Source organism: Pristiophorus japonicus, chromosome 19, assembly GCF_044704955.1.
Source record: "Pristiophorus japonicus isolate sPriJap1 chromosome 19, sPriJap1.hap1, whole genome shotgun sequence".
Lineage (NCBI taxonomy): Eukaryota > Metazoa > Chordata > Chondrichthyes > Pristiophoridae > Pristiophorus > Pristiophorus japonicus.
Genome location: NC_091995.1, coordinates 9491476 through 9513094, shown reverse-complemented (window position 1 = coordinate 9513094; position 21619 = coordinate 9491476). Strand labels below are relative to the sequence as shown.

At 46.9% G+C, this 21619-nt stretch overlaps 1 protein-coding gene across 1 annotated transcript; it reads left to right on the top strand.

Annotated features, from left to right (window-relative positions):
- Positions 1-289: 289 nt before the first annotated feature.
- LOC139229701 (zinc-binding protein A33-like) lies at positions 290-16810 on the top strand. Its single transcript, XM_070861232.1, has 6 exons — positions 290-936; positions 1028-1123; positions 1218-1451; positions 3053-3075; positions 3163-3278; positions 15328-16810. The coding sequence occupies exons 1-6, from the start codon at positions 526-528 to the stop codon at positions 15858-15860; spliced, it is 1413 nt and encodes a 470-aa protein (XP_070717333.1). The 5' UTR covers positions 290-525; the 3' UTR covers positions 15861-16810.
- Positions 16811-21619: the final 4809 nt, after the last annotated feature.

Below are 21619 nucleotides of genomic sequence, written 5' to 3'. Positions count from 1 at the left end.
GCCCATTTGTCTCAGTCTGATCCAAGGTGCAAAGTCAAATGTCACAGATAGTGTTTTCTATTTGTGAATTTAACAGTATTTCATCCAGATATGTTTTAGGGTGAGCGGCTGCGATCATTAACACGATTCAGTTTGATTATCTCACACCGAGTTTCACCAGAGGATGTGTAGTCGGCAGTGAGTTCAGTCTGGAGCAAAGTGCAAGAGAATCTCGAGCCTTCCCATCTCCGCCTCCTCCCTCCCTCCCTCCCTCCTTCTCTCAAACCACTCCCACCCCACGGACCCTCACCCTTCCCGCCTGGGATCATTTATTCCCCTCCGACCGCTAACCCTGTTTGTCTTTTTATACTGCTCTAGGTTTTGTCTCCCCGTATAATCGTCGATTGGACACAGACTGGTGTATAGTAATAATTCCCTGAGTATTGCAGTGAATTTAGTCGGGAAATCGCTGAACTGAGGGTGTTGGGCAGCTCAGTAAACACAGAGACTGAGCGCGGTTTGAATCAGGAAGTGCTGAGTGTGAACATGGCTTCCAGTGAGCAGAACGAGAGTTGGACCGATGAGACAATTTGTCCCATTTGTCTCGATTTCTTCACCGATCCGGTAATACTGGAGTGTGGGCACAACTTCTGCCGCTCCTGTATCACACAGTGTTGGGAAAAGATGGAGCTAAACTCCTGCCCGGAATGTAGAGAGGAGTTTCCGGAAATAAACCTCAGAGTTAATCGGGCCTTAGCGAGTCTGGCCGAGAAAGCTCGAAAATTTACCCTGAACCAGAAAGAGAAGGAAAGTAAACTTCACTGTGAGGAACATCAGGAAGAACTGAAGCTGTTTTGTGAAACTGACAAGAAATTGATCTGTGTGATTTGTCGAGATGCGCGGGAACACAGAGGGCACCGCTTCATGCCCATTAAAGAAGCTGCGGGAATCTACAAGGTAAAAGGGAACAGATTTGATCACCTGATTATTTTATCACATTTTCATAGTCTAACACTTTTATTCTGTGATTTTCCTCTCCCAATCCCAGGCACAGTTGCAATCTTCCTTAGATTCTCTCACAGAGAAGAAATCGGCGGTTCTAGAAATTGAGCGACAGCAGAAACAGAAGATTTCTGAAATTAGGGTAAATCTCCCTGAGCTGATTTTTGAGATTTGATTCAGGTTTTTTCTTCGCTTTTATTGCGGATCAATATAATTTTTAACATTTTATTTCGTAGCATCAATCAAGCAGTCTGCAGACCCATATCACATCCGAGTTCGCTAAAATGCACCAGATTCTCACTGAGAAAGAGCAGCGTTTAATCCGAGATCTCCGGAAACAAGAGGAGAGGATTCTTGAACCAATGGAGGAAAACCTTCGACATATTCAAGAGAATTTAAATTCTATTCAGGAGGAACTCTCAAAGTTGCAAAAACAGATGGAACAAAAAGACGGACTGATATTTCTGAAGGTGAGATTATATTTCAGTTTAGTGCAGTGAGAGTTCACAGTCAGAAAATTAGGGGTGATCATTTTTAAATAATGCAGCATTTCCCAATAATTCAGAGTTGATTTAAATCGATCGATTGTTTGTCTATTCCGGGACGGATCTGCGATTGTCACCGAACTAATCGGCCTCCCACAATATCTACAGAATCCCGGGAATACCCGCAACCTCCCCAGGAATGAGTTGCCCTGATCGTCACACTCTGCTTGTAATTATTTCTGTGGGGCCCAACTTTAATATTCTCCTGAAAGTCCCATTGCAATCCAGTTCCATGTTGTGAGGGTGTGGGTGTGTGTGGCACGGTGGGTGTGAGAGGCACTGTGTCTGTGAGTGGGGCTGATGGTGGTTTCCAATACCGGACACAAATTAGGTTGATCAACTTTATCCTGTTCCAATGAGCTGCTTTTAATAATTTTGGTGCAATTTCTCCTGCCTGTTTTTCAAACATATGCTACATAGAATTACATAACGTTTTTCTATGTAATTGTACATAGGAAATTGTGTAATTTTCTATGTGTAATTTTCACATACAGGCCATTGGGCCCAACAGGTCTATGTCGGTGTTTATGCTCCACCCGATCCTCCTCCCACCTTACTCCATCTCACTCTACCAATATATCCTTCTGACCCTTTCTCCCACATGTAATTATCTAGCTTCCCATTAAATGCATCTATACTATTCATCTCTGCTACTCCCATGTGGTAGCGAGTTCCAAATTCTTACTGCTCTCTGAACTAAAGAGATTTCTCCTGAATTCCCTATTGGATATATTAGTGACGAGCGTATATTGATGGCCCCCTAGTTTTTGAATTCCCCACAACACAAGTGGAAACATATTCACTACATCTACTCTATCGAGCCCTTTCATAATTTTAAACTCCTCTATCAGTTCACCTCTCAGGCTTCTCTTTTTCTAGAGAAAAGTACCACAGCCTGTTCAGAACAGAAGAATTAGAAGTCGGAGTAGGCCATACGGCCCCTTGAGCCTGCACCGCCATTCAATAAAATCATGTGTGATCTTCAACCTCAACACCACTTTCCTGCCTGATCCCCATATCCCATGATTCCTTTGGAGTTGAAAACTCTATCTATCTCTGCCTTTAATATATTCAACGACTCAACATCCACGGATCTCTGGGGCAGAGATTTGCAAAGATTCACAACCCATTGCGTGAAGAAATTACTCCTCATCTCACTCTTAAAAGGCCGACCCGTTATCCTGAGTCTATGCCCCCTAGTTCTAGACTCTCCAGTCAGGGGTAACAGCCTCTCAGCATCTATCCTGTCAATCCCCCTCAAAATCTTATATTTTTCAATGAGATAAAGATGGTTTAGTCTTTCCTGTTATTTGAGTCCTCGCAGTTGTAGTATCACTCATAAATCTCTTTTATACTTTCTCCTGTGCTTCTATATCCTTTTGGTAATATCCTGTTTCTATCTGTGTGCACGCAGTATTGAGAAAATTGAATTATCAGCAGCTTGTAACAATTTGGGTGTAAATGCTGCTGTGCAGATATAGATGGTCAGACTCGGTCAACTGAGATTTGTGTTTTATTTATTTCAGGAGCAAACTCGTCAGAAGAGGAGGTAGGACATGCTCTTTAATGCACAGTTTGATAAAATAACTCAAACGTGTTTATGTTTAGTTTGGAACCAATTGTCTAATATTTGCAGGATCAGTGATGATGGTAATAAAGTGACATTAGCAGATGCCGCCCTGTCGATGGAAAAGTTCGACGGTCCTTTACTGTTCACAGTGTGGAGAGAAATGATGGACACCATTAACCGCGGTAAAGCTCATACAGGTTCTTTTGTCCTGATTTATATCTCAAAATTTGATTGGTTATACTTGAAAATACTATAGAGAGCATCTGTTAGTACTAAGTAGTTTCAAAGGGACATGGTTAAAAGCGGCCTGATTGAATAACTCATGAATTACTCATTCAGCAAATCCACCTTCTAAAAAGCATTGCCTTCAACTGGTCAACTGAAAATGTGAGCTCCCTGAACATGACCAACACAGGGACTCTCAGATCAACCACAGACTCCAGAACCCAGCGATAATTTGCACACTTCAGCAAGAGGACCAGCGCCCTTCCCAGCTGAACCTTTCCTCCTCTACAATACTCACCCTCCTGATGCAGCTCCACCTTGTGTGCCAGACCCATGTCTATGACCAAGGTGGGGACAGGAAGCCTGGGAACGAGGCTTTGTCTGCCTGTTGAGCGAAGAGTGGCGAGGGGTGTGGAGTCAGCTGGTGCTCACTGTGGACATGGGGACAAGCACTGGATTGCAATCACTTCCTGAAAGTGTCACCAAGGCTTATTCACTCAATGGTCTTCAGGAACCATTCCACTCGCCCTAGACATATGTATTTTATACATCCAGGGCGAGTATCAAGGTAGAGGTATGACAGTGGTGCATCACATTGAATAACCGCTGGTGTTTTGTCTCCACATGCGGCCCCCTATAAAGCTTGTCTGTTTGCATGGACCAGGCCGGAGATATCTGGAGGGTAAGATCTTGGCCAATATTTTATAGTCAGCATGGAGGAGGGATTCAGTTCCCTATGATGAGCAAAGGCGGTGATATTTCTGTTCATGTGTATTAACATGATTGTGATGAAGTTAATTTGTCTGTCTCCTTGTCTCCAGCACATGGTGTAGGGGTTTCAGTAGGAGCAGAGTAAGCTCCGTGAGGAGGGCCTTGTAAAACTCGGTAGGGGAGCTATTAGTTGGTGTGGGACCAGGTCACTACTTTTCCCCCAGATTGCTCCGTCTGCTTGTCCTAGTGCCCTGTGTCTGCTGGGAGTTTGTCCCGTTGGAAGTGAAGATCTCAGTTTAGGTCTCCACCCATGGTCACTGTGCTGTCCATACGTGGGGCAAGTGTGAGGATTGCTGATGTGGGGAATGTGGGGACACCTCAATCAGGATACAGAACTGAAGCATCACTTTGTGTTCTGCTGTTATTCGAATGTCATTAGGATGGACCGGCCTCCGTCTCCAGGTATGTGTATCTCCAGAGTAATGGGAAGGTTCCTGTTGATTAATGTGACTGTCCTCTGCTTTTGGGTCAGTAGCAGGCGACCAGCATTGGTCCCACCCACTCACTCACAAACACGGTGTGTTCTGAGGGCGGTGAGGAGGGTCTCCTGTAGAACTGCCACTTCCACCTGTCCTTTTATGTTGATCAGTTTTGTTTTGCCTGATGTGCTGCAGTCTGTTGAGATTCGTGGGTATAATTGTGTTGATGTGCTGTAGTCAGTGTGATGTCGGTTTGCTGTGTCTGGGATGTATTTCCCTGTTCGATGGGAGGAGGGGTGTGTCTCTGAATCTGGGAGCTGCCTGGTGGTTCCAGTTTTGCTTGTGTTCCTGTTCAAACTGTCAGACCGATCGAGTTGTGGGCTCCAGACTCCTTATCCCCTTGCTTCTATATTTAACCCCCTTGAATCCTTTATTCTCTTCCCTGCCTTACCTTTTCTCCTGTCGCAGCTCTTTTCTTCCATCCCTCTGCAGGATGTTATTTTCCTGTTTGGTTTTTGCTCCCAATACATTGGCTTTTTACAGAATAATCCATATCCAGACCCCATCAAACAAGCTTGAAAACTAGAAAAATACAGCACGATTTAATTCATATTAATCATTTTAAACCACCCACTGCATGAGATTACTGATACACACAGATCATACAGTGACCATGAGATTACTGATACACACAGATCATACACTGACCATGAGATTATGGTACACACAGATCATACACTGACCATGAGATTACTGGTACACACAGATCAAACAGTGACCATGAGATTACTGATACACACAGTTCATACACTGACCATGAGATTACTGATACACACAGATCAGACACTGACCATGAGATTACTGATACACACACATCAGACACTGACCATGAGATTACTAGTACACACAGATCAGACAGTGACCATGAGATTACTGGTACACACAGATCATACACTGACCATGAGAACTGATACACACAGATCATACAGTGACCATGAGAACTGATACACACAGATCAGACAGTGACCATGAAATTACTGGTACGCGCAGGTCATACGGTGACTGTGAGATTACTGGTACACACAGATCATACAGTGACTGAGATTACTGGTACACACAGTTCATTCAGTGACTGAGATTATTGGTACATTTGACAAGGTTCCACATAAAAGGTTACTGCATAAGATAAAAGTTCAAGGGTTTAGGGGTAATATATTAGCATGGATAGAGGATTGGCTAACTAACAGAAAACAGAGAGTCAGGATAAATGGTTCATTGTCGGGTTGGCAATCAGTAGCTAGTGGGGTACTGCAGGGATCAGTGCTGGGACCCCAACTATTTACAATCTATATTAATGACTTGGATGAAGGCACCGATTGTAACGTAGCCAAGTTTACTGATACAAAGATGGGAGGAAAAGCAATGTGTGAGGAGGACACAAAAAACCTGCAAAAGCATTTGGACAGGCTAAGTCAGTGGGCAAAAATTTGGCAATGGTGTATAATGTTGGAAAGTGTGAGGTTATGCACTTTGGCAGAAAAAAATCGAAGAGCAAGTTATTATTTCAATGGAGAAAAATTGCTAAGTGCTGCAGTACGGTGGGTCCTGGGGTTCCTGGTGCATGAAATTCAAAAGGTTAGTATGCAGGTCCAGCAAGTGATCAGGAAGGCCAATGGAATCTTGGGCTTTATTGCAAAGGGGATGGAGTATAAAAGCAGTGAAGTCTTGCTACTGTTATATAAGGTATTGGTGAGGCCACACCTGGAATACTGCGTACAGTTTTGGTTTCCATATTTAAGAAAGGATATACTTGCTTTGGAGGAAGTTCAGAGAAGGTTCACTAGATTGATTCTGGGGATGAGGGGGTTGACTTCTGAGGAAAGGTTGAGTACGGTATGCTCATAATAAAGAGGGAGGCTGAGTACTGTGTGCAATGACCTTGGCTCCTTTAACAAGACTCCAGACTGCAGGTACCTCGTGGGTGGGCTACTTATATACCATGCTGGGATCCCTTGGTACTCCAACAGGTAGGCCCTCTGGTGGTCAGGTGTTACACAGGTTACAAGGGGTTAAATACATAGCATCACTCCCTCATGAAGTCAACAGTACACTTATTTAGAAGGTGAAACAATCTGGGGCTTTTCGCTCCCTTGTCGATCGTCTCGGTACAAATGTGGGTGTGGGTGAGTTGGTCAGTTCTTCATTGGCTGTTGGGCACCTGGGGATGGTGAGTTCGGCTTCGTGGTCAACCATGATGTCAGTTGCCACTTTTGTGTGTGTGTGTGTGTGTGTGTGTGTGTGTGTGTTGGAGGGTCAAATTTGGTGGTGTCTTCTTCAGGTTGTTCGTAGCTGTTGGTGAACTGCAATTTGATTTGGTCCAAATGTTTTCTGTATGTTAATCCATTGGTCAATTTGACCTGAAACACCCTACTCCCCTCTGGCTGTGACCATGCCAGCAAGCCATTTGGGGCCATGTCCATAATTGAGCACAAACACAGGATCATTGTGACAAATTTGCGTGGTCATGGTACACACTTTTGTTGATGTCACTTGCCCTTCACGTGATCGTGGCGATCAGGGTGGACAATAGAGAGCCTTGTTTTTAGCGCTCTTTTCATGGGCAGCTTGGCTGGGGGAACCCCGGTGAATGAGTGGGGTCTGGTGCGGTAGCTGAGCAGCACTTGGGACAGCCGGGTCTGCAGGGAGCCTTCCGACACACGTTTCAAGCTTTGCTTGATGGTCTGAACTGCCTGTTCTGCCTGGCCATTGGATGCGGGCTTGAATGGGGCAGATGTGACTTGTTTGTTCCCGTTGCGGGTCATGAATTTCTTGAAATCAGCACTGGTGATGCACGGCCCATTGTCACTGACTCACACATCAGGCAAGCCGTGCATGGCAAACATGGCTCATAGGCTTTCAATTGTGGCCGTGGACGTGCTTACAGACATGATTGCACATTTTGAGTTGGCGCCCACGACAACCAAAAGCATTTTGCCTTGAAATGGACCCGCATAGTCCACATGGATCCTCGACCACGGTTTGGAGGGCCACGACCAGAAACTTAGCAGTGCTTCTCTAGGTGCATTGCTCAGCTGAGAGCAAGTGTTGCACTGGCGCACGCATGACTCTGAATCTGAGTCACTGCCAGGCCACCACACATAGGATCTACCAAGGCTTTCATCATTGCAATGCTCAGGTGGGTGCTGTGCAGTTGACATATGAACGTATCTCTGCCTTTCTTGGGCAAGACCATACAATTGCCCCCAACAGACAGTCCGCCTGCAGGGGCAACTCATCTTTGCGTCTGTGGAACAGCTTAATTGCTTCCTGCATCTTCGCTGGGACACCGGACCAGCTCCTATGGAGGACACAGTTTTTTTACCAAGGACAGTAAAGGATCATAGCAGGTCCAGGTCCTGATCTGGCGGGCTGTAACGGGGGACTTTTCATTCTCAAATGCGTCCATGACCATGAGCAGGTCCGCAAGCTGTGCCATTTCCACCCCGGTGGTGGGTAATGGCAGCTGACTGAGAGCATCTGCACAGTTCTCTGTGGCAGATTACTTAGTTGTATGCCGACAGCGTGAGTGCCCATCTTTGGATGCGGGCAGAGGCATTGGTGTTAATCCATTTGCTCTCAGAGAACAGCGATATGAGTGGCTCGTGGTCAGTTTCAAGCTCAAACTTGAGACCAAATAAGTACTGTTGCATTTTCTTTACCCCGTAACCGCACGCCAGAGCCTCTTTTTCAATCATGCTGTAGGCCCTTTTGGCCTTGAACAAACTCCTGGATGCATAAGCGACCGGTTGCAAAATCCCTGATTCGTTAGCCTGTTGTAACACACACCCGACCCCATATGACGAAGCATCGCAAGCTAACATTAGTCGTTTACAAGGGTTATACAGGAAAGCAGTTTGTTAGAACACAACAGGTTTATGGCTTTCCTAAAGGCAGCCTCTTGTGAATTCATCCATACTCAGTCGTCTCCCTTGCGCAGTAGCGCGTGTAGGGGTTCTAGCGGGGTGCTTAACCCAGGTAGGAAATGACCGAAATAGTTAAGGAGTCCCAGGAACGACCACAGCTCCGTCACGTTCTGTGGTCTCGGCGCGTTCTTGATGGCCTCCGTCTTGGCGTCGGTGGCTCTGATGCCGTCTGCTGTGATTCTTCTTCCCAAGAACTCGACCTCCTGTGCCAGGAAAACATACTTCGAGCATTTCAACCTGAGCCCCACGCAATCCAACCGACAAAGAACCTCTTCCAGATTTTTCAAGTGCTCCATGGTGCCCCGACCTGTAACCAGTATGTTGTCCTGGAAAACCACGGTGCAGGCTCTCCATGTTCCGCTGGAAGATCGCCGCGGCCGACCAAATCCAGAACGGGCACCGGTTTTAGATGAACAGACCTTTGTGCGAGTTGATGCAGGTGAAGTCTTTCAAAGACTCCTCCAGCTCCTGCGTCGTGTAGGCCGAGGTCAGGTCCAGCTTGGTGAAAAATCTTCCTTCTAGCCAGGGTCGCAAATAGGTCGTCTGCCTTGGTAGCGGGTTCTGGTCCTGCAGTGAAAAACGGTTAATCGTTACTTTATAGTCCCCACAAATTCTAACCATGCTGTCCTCTTTAAGTACCGAGACAATCGGACTAACCCAGTCGTTGAATTCCACCGGTGCAATGATGCCTTCTCGCTGCAACCTGCCCAGTTCAATTTCCACTTTTTCATGCATCATGTACGGTACCGCCCATGCCTTGTGGTGGATGGGTCGCGTACCGGGAACCAAATAGATTTGCACTTTCGTCCCCGAGAAGCTTCCAATGCCTGGCTCGAACAACGATGGGAACTTGCTCAGAACCTGGGCACATGAGGCGTCGTCGACAGACGAAAGTGCTCGGATGTCGTCCCAGTTCCAGCGGAATTTTCCCAGCCAGCTTCTGCCAAACAACATGGAGCCATCCCCGGCACAATCCACAGCGGCAGTTTGTGTACTGCTCCATCATAGGAGACTTTGACTTCTGCATTGACAATTACAGGGATCAGTTTCTTGGTGTAAGTCCTTAGTTTGGTGGGGGCTGAGCTTGGGTCTGTGTGCCTTTTTGCCCCACAGCCTGTCGAAGACCTTTTTACTCATTTTGGACTGACTTGCATCTGTGTCCAGTTCCATAGATACTGAAACACCGTTCAGTTCAACTCTCAACATTACTGGTGGACATTTCGTAGTGAATGTGTGTACCCCGTACACTTCTACCTCCTCGGTACGAGTCTCCAATTCAGCCTGATCCACTGTGGACCGATCTTCCTCTGCAACATGGTGGTTTGCAGTGTTTGCAGCTCGCCTTCACATTCGTTGGAGGTGTCCCATTGTTCTTCAGTCATTGCGTGTATAGTGCTTGAAGCGGCAATGATGGGGCCGATGATCACCTCCGAAACACCAACAAGGTGTTAACTGCCTCGCATTAATGGTTGATGGCGGATTCTGGGTTGTCTGAGATCGGGCAGCAGCAGCCGGCGTGTACGTTCTGCCATGTACATTTCTGCTCGAAAGCGACATTACTTTATGCACAGTACTGGCCGAAATGCCTTTACTCTGCGAAATCTGTTTGGTGTTGTCATTGGTGGACATAAATGCCTGGGTTATCGTTATGGCTTTACTTAGATTCAGAGTTTCTACAGTCAACAGTTTGCGAAGGATTGTCTCATGGCCAATGCCCAGTACAAAAAATCTCTGAGCATTTGTTCTAGGAATCTCTCAAGCTCACAATGCCCTGCGAGGCGCCTTAGTTTGGCGACGTAGCTCGCCACTTCCTGGCCCTCCGATCGTTGACACGTGTAGAACCGATATCGCGCCATCAAAATGCTTTCCTTAGGATTTAGGTGCTTCCGGACCAGCATGCACAATTCTTCTTAAGATTTCTCTGTTGGTTTTGCTGGAGCTTGGAGCTTCTTCATGAGGCCATAGGTTGTTGCCCCACAGACAGTTAGGAGGATCGCCCTTTGTTTGGTAGCGTTCTCATCCCCTTCCAGCTCATTGACCACGAAGTATTGGTCGAATCCCTCCAGGAAGGCCTCCCAATCATTCCCTTTTGAGAATTTCTCCAGGGTACTGACTGTTCGTTGCATTTTCGTGCATTTGTTTATTACCTCGTCGCCAATTGGTACGCTCATAATAAAGGATGAGACTGAGGACTGTGTGCAATGAGCAAGTTTGACCTTAGCTCCTTTAATAAGACTCCAGAGTGCAGGTACCTCATGGGTGAGCTGCTTATATACCGTGCTCCCAAGGGATGCTAGGATCCCTTGAGACTCCAACAGGTGGGTCTTCTGGTGGTCAGGTGTTACACAGGTTACAATGGGTTAAATACATAACAGAGTAGTTGGGCCTCTACTCATTGGAATTCAGAAGAATGAGAGGTGACCTTATCGAAACGTATAAGATTATGAGGGCGCTTGACAAGGTGGATGCAGAGAGAATGTTTCCACTGATAAGGGAGGCAAGAATTAGGGGGCATAATCTTAGAATAAGGGGGTGCATATTTAAAACTGAGATGAGGAGGAATTTTTTCTCTGAGTGTTGAGAATCTGTTCGATTCGCTGCCTCAGAGCGCTGTGGAAGCCGCGATATTGAATCAATTTGAGATGGAGATAGACAGTTTCTCAACCGATAAGTGAATAAGGAGTTATGGGGAGTGGGCAGGGAAGTGGACCTGAGGTCATGATCGGATCAGCCATGATCGGGTTAAATGGCGGAGCAAGCTCGAGGGGCTGTATGGCCTACTTTTGTTCCTATTTCTTATGTTCTTATGCACACACAGATCATACAGTTACTGAGAGATTACTGGTACACACAGATCATACGTGACCTTGAGATTACTGGTGCACACAATCACACAGTGACTGAGATTACTGGTGCACACAGATCATACAGTGACTGAGATTACTGGTGCACACAGATCAGACAGTGACCATGAGATTACTGGTGCACACAGATCATACAGTGACCATGAGATTACTGGTGTGCACAGATCATGCAGTGACCATGAGATTACTGGTGTGCACAGATCATGCAGTGACCATGAGATTACTGGTGTGCACAGATCATGCAGTGACCATGAGATTACTGGTGTGCACAGATCATGCAGTGACCATGAGATTACAGTTGTGCACAGATCATAGTGACTGATATTACTGGTACACACAGATCATACAGTGACTGATATTACTGGTACACACAGATCATACAGTGACTGAGATTACTGGTACACACAGATCATACAGTGACTGAGACTCCTAGTACATTGAGATTATATAACTTTAAGTTACCTTCTTCAACTTTTAAATTGCCTTCTCAGCAAATTTTCCCGGATCCTCAATTCCCTGTTTTTTCCTTTGCTGAGTTCCCAGATTCCTGTTTTCCAGCTCCTTAGCCTTCGTTTCTATGCATTTCAAATGTTCCCCTTTTCTCTTTCTCTGTGCTTCTAAATGTTTCCTTGCTCTTACTTCACTATGCTGTGCACAGAAATGAGCTGCAAAGCCTGACCAGTGCTTCCCTTTGTCTAATGCGACCTTTCCCAGAGACACTTGGTTTTGGACCCTCTCTATCGCCTTCTGATATGAGTCTATTTCTGGACTCAGCAGAAACGGTACTAAATCAGTTCCACATCATTTTCTCAACCCTTTATCCGTGCCATGCTCAACTTCTGTCAAGCCCGGTATTTCTAACTTGTTACTATTACCACAGCTAGGTCGCAGTGTCCTACACCCCCCCGAAGGTTTTCCTTCCTTCACTGACGAGGCCACGCTAACCACCCCAGTCCTAGGATCCTGCCTGCACCGAATAGTTCATCAAATAATCAGCTGTCAATCAACCTCCTGACTGAGCTCGCCAATTTATAAGATCCCAGAGGGATCCTGGTTCCAAATGAGGTTGAGCCGTAATGGAGACAGTGATGTTACTTTATTCAGCACAAGCAGGACTTAATACATTACAGTATTTGAGCAGCAGTTTACTGAGTATAATTGAGACTTCTATTATCACTTATTCTCTGGGTGGAAACCACAACCATGTGTAAAGTGCACCCTGTGTCTCTTGTCTCTCATCTCTCCTCGTCTCCCGGGTGTCTCCTTGGTTCTTCCTGAATTCTTCATCTCTGGAAATCGTCCACTCCTGAAATCCTCTACAACTTGTGGCTGTTATGTCTCCCTTATCATACCCTTACTGTCATTCAAAACCTTTGCAGTCCTCTGAATCTGCCCTCTGAATCAATCACTGGCTGACACCCAAAATTAAAATCCAATCATAAAGATGCCACGTTCATAGCACCCTGGCTTACACAGCGTTTTAGTCTGATGGTATGCTTACATCATCTGTTTTTGACCATCAAGACTGATATCTGGGGTAGTTAATGCAATACAAAAGGGCTATGTCTCCATAGGTTGAGATATGGCCCTTGCTGTTTATAATTCACTGTGGATGTTATAACATTGCAGCACTATGCTAACTGTACCTAACCTTGGTTTCCAGGCTAACTGCAATCTAATTGACCATGGCAGTCTCTTTCTCACCCCAGGTTATTTGGTTACAGCTTCATCACACATTTTTAAGCATAAGAAAAAGGATTATATTTCATATATGATTCAGGATTTCATTGCATACAGTTAATGATTACAAAATTCTATTTTTAATCCTTGCACACGATTATGGATCTCGTACTGATGATCATAAAATATTAATGTTTACACGATCAATAGGAGTATTCAAAAAACAACAACATGTAATTGATAACAATCTTACAGTCCCTGTCTCTTATCTCAGTCTCTGGAATTCCATTAATTCTCTCAGCTTTTCTCAAAGAGTGACTGTCGCTTTGCTGATGAGGCCTTTCTTCCATTTCAATATCTAACCCAAGGCACATTACATTAGTTTATGAGCATGCTTATTCCAGAATCGGTGTTACTATCCTTCTCATTGTTTACTACATTTCTGAGTTTTGTATCATCTACAAACTTTGCAAATTTGCCCTGTATACCCAAGTCCAGGTCATTAATATATATCAAAAAGAGCAGTTGCCCTAATAGGGACTCCTGGAAAACACTACTGTATACTTCCCTCCAGTCTGAAAACCAACTGTTCACCATGACTCTGCTTTCTGTCCATTCGTCAATTTTGCATCCATGCTGCCACTGTCCCTTTAATCCCATGGGGTTTAATTTTGCCGACAAGTCTCTTATGTGGTGCCTTGTTTGGAAAATCTATATACACATCGACCACACTCGCTTCATCATCTCTCTCCGTTACTTCATCAAAAAACTCCATCAAGTTAGGCTCAAATTGGCTTTAACACATCCGTGCTGACTTTGATTTATAAGCCCAAATTTTCCAAGGTCCGCTTCATTTTGTCCCAAATCATTGTCTCTAAATGTTTCCCCACCAGCGTCATCAGGCTGACAGTTCTGTATTTATCCCTCTCCCCCTTTTAAAACAGCGCTGGAACATTTGCAATCCTCCACTCCTCTGGCACCAACCCCGGATCTAAGGAGCGTTGGAAGATTGTGGACGGAATCATCGCAATGTCCACCCTGACTTCCCCCAGTAACCGAGGATGCATCCCATCCAGACCAAGTGACCTTTCTACTTTGAGGAATCTATATCCATGTACATACACACTCATACACACATGTACCCATCGACACTCAGGCCGATAGAGTGAATCTCCTCAGTTAGTATTCTATTAAGGAGTATAGAAGGTGTTTAACCCCCTGGTGTTTTAACCCCAATTGTGGTGCATTAAACTGGGAACAGTATTTAGTTGTACACTGAGGCTGCAGTTCCATCTTTTGTCCATTTTATTATTTATATCGCAGTGCTGAGGCAAGTGGGTTAATGTTTGATATTTTCAGAAGCTGTGACCTCCCTCCCTGGAAGTCCCGGTGTTTTCTGCTGTTGTCAGATCCTCGTTTCCTCCCCTCGGTGCGGCTCGTTTTTTGTGTTTAGAAACAGGAAATCAGTCAGAAAGTGGGATCTCGGTGAAAGCATCTCTCCCCCGATCCCCGGCGAGTCTCTCCCCCCGATCCCCCGCGAGTCTCTCCCCCCCGATCCCCGGCGAGTCTCTCCCCCGATCCCCGGCGAGTCTCTCCCCCCGATCCCCGGCGAGTCTCTCCCCCCGATCCCCGGCGAGTCTCTCCCCCCGATCCCCGGCGAGTCTCTCCCCCCGATCCCCAGCGAGTCTCTCCCCCCGATCCCCGGCGAGTCTCTCCCCCCGATCCCCGGCGAGTCTCTCCCCCCGATCCCCGGCGAGTCTCTCCCCCCGATCCCCGGCGAGTGTCTCCCCCCCGATCCCCGGCGAGTGTCTCCCCCCCGATCCCCGGCGAGTGTCTCCCCCCGATCCCCGGCGAGTCTCTCCCCCCGATCCTCGGCGAGTGTCTCCCCCCGATCCCCGGCGAGTCTCTCCCCCCGATCCCCGGCGAGTGTCTCCCCCCGATCCCCGGCGAGTGTCTCCCCCCGATCCCCGGCGAGTCTCTCCCCCCGATCCCCGGCGAGTGTCTCCCCCCGATCCCCGGCGAGTCTCTCCCCCCGATCCCCGGCGAGTCTCTCCCCCCGATCCCCGGCGAGTGTCTCCCCCCGATCCCCGGCGAGTCTCTTCCCCCCGATTCCCAGCGAGTCTCTCCCCCCGATCCCCGGCGAGTCTGTCCCCCCGATCCCCGGCGAGTCTCTCCCCCCGATCCCCGGCGAGTGTCTCCCTCCGATCCCCGGCGAGTCTCTCCCCCCGATCCCCGGCGAATCTCTCTAATCCCGGGGGAATCTCTCTAACTCTCTGCTTTTTCTCCCAGGCTCTGTGACCCTGGATGTGGAAACAGCGAATCCAGAGCTCGAGGTGTCTGGGGATCTGAAGAGTGTGAGATGGACCGGGACCTGGAGGAATCTCCCTGACACCGAGAAGAGGTTTACAGCCCAGCCCTGTGTGCTGGGATCGGAGGGATTCACATCGGGGAGACATTACTGGGAGGTGGAGGTGGCGGGGAATCGGGGCTGGAGTCTGGGAGTAGCCGCAGAGTCTGTGGGGAGGAAGGGACGGGTCAGACTGAGCCCGGAGAATGGATTCTGGACCATCGAGCGGTACAATGATCAGATTATTGTAAACTCCTCCCCTCCATCCCCTCTCCCTGCCGGTCAGATCCCCGGGAAGGTGGGAGTTTATCTCAGTTACGAGTCCGGGACAGTTACATTTTACAGCGCGGACACCAAGTCCCATCTCCACACCTTCACTGGGAATAAATTCCCGGAGAAACTTTATCCTTTCTTCTGGCCTGGGGATGAGAACAAGTGGCTGAGAATCTGCTCCGGTTCCAATCCGGGTCTGTAAAAGGGGCGGGGCCTCGGGCTGGTCCGCATCATCCATGACCTCACAATGACTTGACCCCGCGCGGATAGGGTCAGGAGCAGAGGTCAGGGGTCGGGAGTTAGAAAATGTAATTTCCAAATGATGCATTGTAAGATCCCAATGAGACTGTAAATACAACCCATACAAATATAAAATGTGAGGAGACTTAAATAAAAAGTAAAAGCCGACAGCAAGTCCATCCCAGCCCTTTCTCATCACTGCCCCGCTCCTTTGTATTAAAAAGCAGGTCTAAGTTGTGCTCTGACAATGAGCACATTCCTCAGGTATTCAGCACCGCGCACCATTGGTGATGGGAAATACACAAACTGTCTCTCCCCAAGAAGACCGGGAGTTTGGTCATCTTCGGTTTAAAGGGCTGAATGTTCCCTTTTACAGCCGTGCGGGGTGTAAAACGGAATGATGATCCGCTAACGGCTATTTTGCCCTCAATGGTAAAAGTGAAAACTCACCCCCGAGTGTTTCACGTTCCCTTGCAGGTCACTGTAATGCCACATTCAGCCAGGAGATGGTGATGACGAGCTGTACAAAGTTCTGTCAAGTTTTACAGTACTGCGGAAATACCAAAAACTGAAAATTCTGAAACACTCGACTGATCAAACAATTCAGGCAGGATCTTTCTTCAGAACTGGAAGATAATTGCTTCATATCAAAATGAGGGAAAAACACGGGCCTGGACGAAGGCAAATGGTATGTTGGCCTTCATAGCTCGGGGATTTGAGTATCGGAGCAGGGAGGTGTTACTGCAATTGTACAGGGCCTTAGTGAGGCCGCACCTGGAATATTGTGTTAGTTTTGGTCTCCTAATCTGAGGAAGGACGTTCTTGCTATTGAGGGATTGCAGCGAAGGTTCACCAGACAGTTTCCCGGGATGGCTGGACTGACATATGAGGAGAGACTGGACCAACTGGGCCTTTATAGAAACATAGAAACATAGAAAATAGGTGCAGGAGTAGGCCATTCAGCCCTTCTAGCCTGCACCGCCATTCAATGAGTTCATGGCTGAACATGAAACTTCAGTACCCCCTTCCTGCTTTCTCGCCATAACCCTTGATCCCCCGAGTAGTAAGGACTTCATCTAACTCCCTTTTGAATATATTTAGTGAATTGGCCTCAACTACTTTCTGTGGTAGAGAATTCCACAGGTTCACCACTCTCTGGGTGAAGAAGTTTCTCCTCATCTCGGTCCTAAATGGCTTACCCCTTATCCTCAGACTGTGACCCCTGGTTCTGGACTTCCCCAACATTGGGAACATTCTTTCTGCATCTAACCTGTCTAAACCCGTCAGAATTTTAAACGTTTCTATGAGATCCCCTCTCATTCTTCTGAACTCCAGTGAATACAAGCCCAGTTGATCCAATCTTTCTTGATAGGTCAGTCCCGCCATCCCGGGAATCAGTCTGGTGAACCTTCGCTGCACTCCCTCAATAGCAAGAATGTCCTTCCTCAAGTTAGGAGACCAAAACTGTACACAATACTCCAGGTGTGGCCTCACCAAGGCCCTGTACAACTGTAGCAACACCTCCCTGCCCCTGTATTCAAATCCCCTCGCTATGAAGGCCAACATGCCATTTGCTTTCTTAACCGCCTGCTGTACCTGCATGCCAACCTTCAATGACTGATGTACCATGACACCCAGGTCTCGTTGCACCTTCCCTTTTCCTAATCTGTCACCATTCAGATAATAGTCTGTCTCTCTGTTTTTACCACCAAAGTGGATAACCTCACATTTATCCACATTATACTTCATCTGCCATGCATTTGCCCACTCACCTAACCTATCCAAGTCACTCTGCAGCCTAATAGCATCCTCCTCGCAGCTCACACTGTCACCCAACTTAGTATCATCTGCAAATTTGGAGATACTGCATTTAATCCCCTCGTCTAAATCATTAATGTACAATGTAAACAGCTGGGGCCCCAGCACAGAACCTTGCGGCACTCCACTAGTCACTGCCTGCCATTCTGAAAAGTACCCGTTTACTCCTACTCTTTGCTTCCTGTCTGACAACCAGTTCTCAATCCACATCAGCACACTACCCCCAATCCCATGTGCTTTAACTTTGCACATTAATCTCTTGTGTGGGACCTTGTCGAAAGCCTTCTGAAAGTCCAAATATACCACATCAACTGGTTCTCCTTTGTCCACTTTACTGGAAACATCCTCAAAAAATTCCAGAAGATTTGTCAAGCATGATTTCCCTTTCACAAATCCATGCTGACTTGGACCTATCATGTCACCATTTTCCAGATGCACTGCTATGACATCCTTGATAATTGATTCCATCATTTTACCCACTACTGAGGTCAGGCTGACCGGTCTATAATTCCCTGTTTTCTCTCTCCCTCCTTTTTTAAAAAGTGGGGTTACATTGGCTACCCTCCACTCCATAGGAACTGATCCAGAGTCAATGGAATGTTGGAAAATGACTGTCAATGCATCCGCTATTTCCAAGGCCACCTCCTTAAGTACTCTAGGATGCAATCCATCAGGCCCTGGGGATTTATCGGCCTTCAATCCCATCAATTTCCCCAAAACAATTTCCCGACTAATAAAGATTTCCCTCAGTTCCCCCTCCTTACTAGACCCTCTGACCCCTTTTATATCCGGAAGGTTGTTTGTATCCTCCTTAGTGAATACCGAACCAAAGTACTTGTTCAATTGGTCCGCCATTTCCTTGTTCCCCGTTATGACTTCCCCTGATTCTGACTGCAGTGGACCTACGTTTGTCTTCACCAACCTTTTTCTCTTTACATACCTATAGAAACTTTTGCAATCCGCCTTAATGTTCCCTGCAAGCTTCTTCTCGTACTCCATTTTCCCTGTCCTAATCAAACCCTTTGTCCTCCTCTGCTGAGTTCTAAATTTCGCCCAGTCCCCAGGTTTGCTGCTATTTCTGGCCAATTTGTATGCCACTTCCTTGGCTTTAATACTATCCCTGATTTCCCTAGATAGCCACGGTTGAGCCACCTTTCCCTTTTTATTTTTACGCCAGACAGGAATGTACAATTGTTGTACTTCATCCATGCGGTCTCTAAATGTCTGCCATTGCCCATCCACAGTCAACCCCCTAAGTATCATTCGCCAATCTATCCTAGCCAATTCTCGCCTCATACCTTCAAAGTTACCCTTCTTTAAGTTCTGGACCATGGTCTCTGAAATTACTGTTTCATTCTCCATCCTAATGCAGAATTCCACCATATTATGGTCACTCTTCCCCAAGGGGCCTCGCACAATGAGATTGCTAATTAATCCTCTCTCATTACACAACACCCAGTCTAAGATGGCCTCCCCCCTAGTTGGTTCCTCAACATATTGGTCTAGAAAACCATCCCTTATGCACTCCAGGAAATCCTCCTCCACCGTATTGCTTCCAGTTTGGCTAGCCCAATCTATGTGCATATTAAAGTCACCCATTATAACTGCTACACCTTTATTGCATGCACCCCTAATTTCCTGTTTGATGCCCTCCCCAACATCCCTATTACTGTTTGGAGGTCTGTACACAACTCCTACTAACGTTTTTTGCCCTTTGGTGTTCTGCAGCTCTACCCATATAGATTCCACATCATCCAAGCTAATGTCTTTCCTAACTATTGCATTAATCTCCTCTTTAACCAGCAATGCTACCCCACCTCCTTTTCCTTTTATTCTATCCTTCCTGAATGTTGAATACCCCTGAATGTTGAGTTCCCAGCCCTGATCATCCTGGAGCCACGTCTCCGTAATCCCAATCACATCATATTTGTTAACATCTATTTGCACAATTAATTCATCCACCTTATTGCGGATACTCCTTGCATTCAGACACAAAGCCTTCAGGCTTGTTTTATTAACACCCTTTGTCCTTTTAGAATTTTGCTGTACAGTGGCCCTTTTTGTTTTTTGCCTTGGGTTTCTCTGCCCTCCACCTTTCCTCATCTCCTTTCTGTCTTTTGCTTTTGTCTCCTTTTTGTTTCCCTCTGTCTCCCTGCATTGGTTCCCATCCCCCTGCCATATTAGTTTAAATCCTCCCCAACAGCACTAGCAAACACTCCCCCTAGGACATTGGTTCCAGTCCTGCCCAGGTGCAGACCGTCCGGCTTGTACTGGTCCCACCTCCCCCAGAACCGGTCCCAATGCCCCAGGAATTTGAATCCCTCCCTGCTGCACCACTGCTCAAGCCACGTATTCATCTGCGCTATCCTGCGATTCCTACTCTGACTATCACGTGGCACTGGTAGCCACGTTGGAGTTTAGAAGGATGAGAGGGGATCTCCTAATAACATATAAAATTCTGACTGGACTGGACAGGTTAGATGCAGGTAGATTGTTCCCAATGTTGGGGAAGTCCAGAACCAGGGATCACAGTCTAAGGATAAGGGGTAAGACATTTAGGACGAAGATAAGGAGAAACTTCTTCACCCAGAGAGTGGTGAACCTGTGGAATTCTCTACTACAGAAAGTTGTTGAGGCCAATTCACTAAATATATTCAAAAAGGAGTTTGGATGTAGTCCTTACTACTAGGGGGATCAAGGGGTATGGTGAGAAAGCAGGAATGGGGTACTGAAGTTGCATGTTCAGCCATGAACTCACTGAATGGCGGTGCAGACTAAAAGGGCCGAATGGCCTACTCCTGCAACTATTTTCTATGTTAATTAGCTTTTCTATTTCAGATTTATTGTATCAGTAGATGTTGTTTTTATATTATCGTTCACACCAGGTCTGTGCTAATACAGAAATGTAACCTGCCATGAGCAGATACAGGAGACGAGAGCACCTTTGTTTTATTTCTTTACCTCCCTGCCTGTGCTGCGATGCGTCTTGACTCTGATGTGAGCTCTCTGCTTCTGCTGGGATGCTCATTGCCTCTGCTGTGTACTTCCTGCATCTGCTGGAATACACCCTGGTTCTGCTGGGAAACTCCATTCCTCTGTGTGAGTGATGCTCCTTTTCCCTCTCCTTTACCTGCCCGTTGGCCTGAGTAAGATCTGGATCTCAATGTGTGGCCAACAACAGCGCCCGTGAACTTTCTCCCACCACACCCACAGGTGTCTTGCTGCTGACAGACCAGTGAACGGCGCTTGGACTTCCTGCTTTAGAGTCTTTGACTGACAAGACTGTTTCTTTCTTTTCATTTGCTTTTTTTCAATTGTTAGATTAATGGAAGTAATAAAGATGGCGAGATTGCTCTAAAACCACGTGATCATTGGTTCGATGCAAATTCATTAGGTACATAAAAAAAAACAATGAATGAATTGTGGGGATAAAACTCGTCTTGGCCGGCAGTTCAAAATGTCCCAGAGTGAGCTGTGAGCTGCAGGAACCCTGTGAGCTGTAATGTTGCTCCACAGGCGGAAGGTGGCGCTACACCGCCGTGTCTCAGGTGGATTGCCGCTGTCCGGGTCACTCCAGCTGCTTTACCACCATGGCCATTGGCCACACTTCCCCAGGGGCCGCCAGCTTCACTCACTCTCGGAGGGAGGGAGCCAGATGGAGGTTCCTTGAATGAACAATTCCGGAGTCTGTTCTGGGACCCGGCTGTGTGAGATTCAGAGGCTGAAATAGAAAAGCCCGCGTCCTGTGACAATGATCTTGTCAATGGTGAGTTCTGAGCCCAACCTTATCAGATCTGTCTCATTTTAATCGGTGTTTAACTGCAGAGCAGAGGGGCGCTGCAGGGTGAGTGAAGGTGGCTGAAGAGCGGGGAGGGGGGAGCTCGGGGAACCTCAGAGCCCCGG

Bases quoted from the DNA above. Each gene is read 5' to 3' on its own strand.
- LOC139229701 (XM_070861232.1), top strand. From the start codon at position 526: ATGGCTTCCAGTGAGCAGAACGAGAGTTGGACCGATGAGACAATTTGT. The intron at 3,076-3,162 runs GTAGGACATGCT...TAATATTTGCAG, and splicing joins CAAACTCGTCAGAAGAGGAG to GATCAGTGATGATGGTAATA. The intron at 3,279-15,327 runs GTAAAGCTCATA...TTTTTCTCCCAG, and splicing joins GATGGACACCATTAACCGCG to GCTCTGTGACCCTGGATGTG.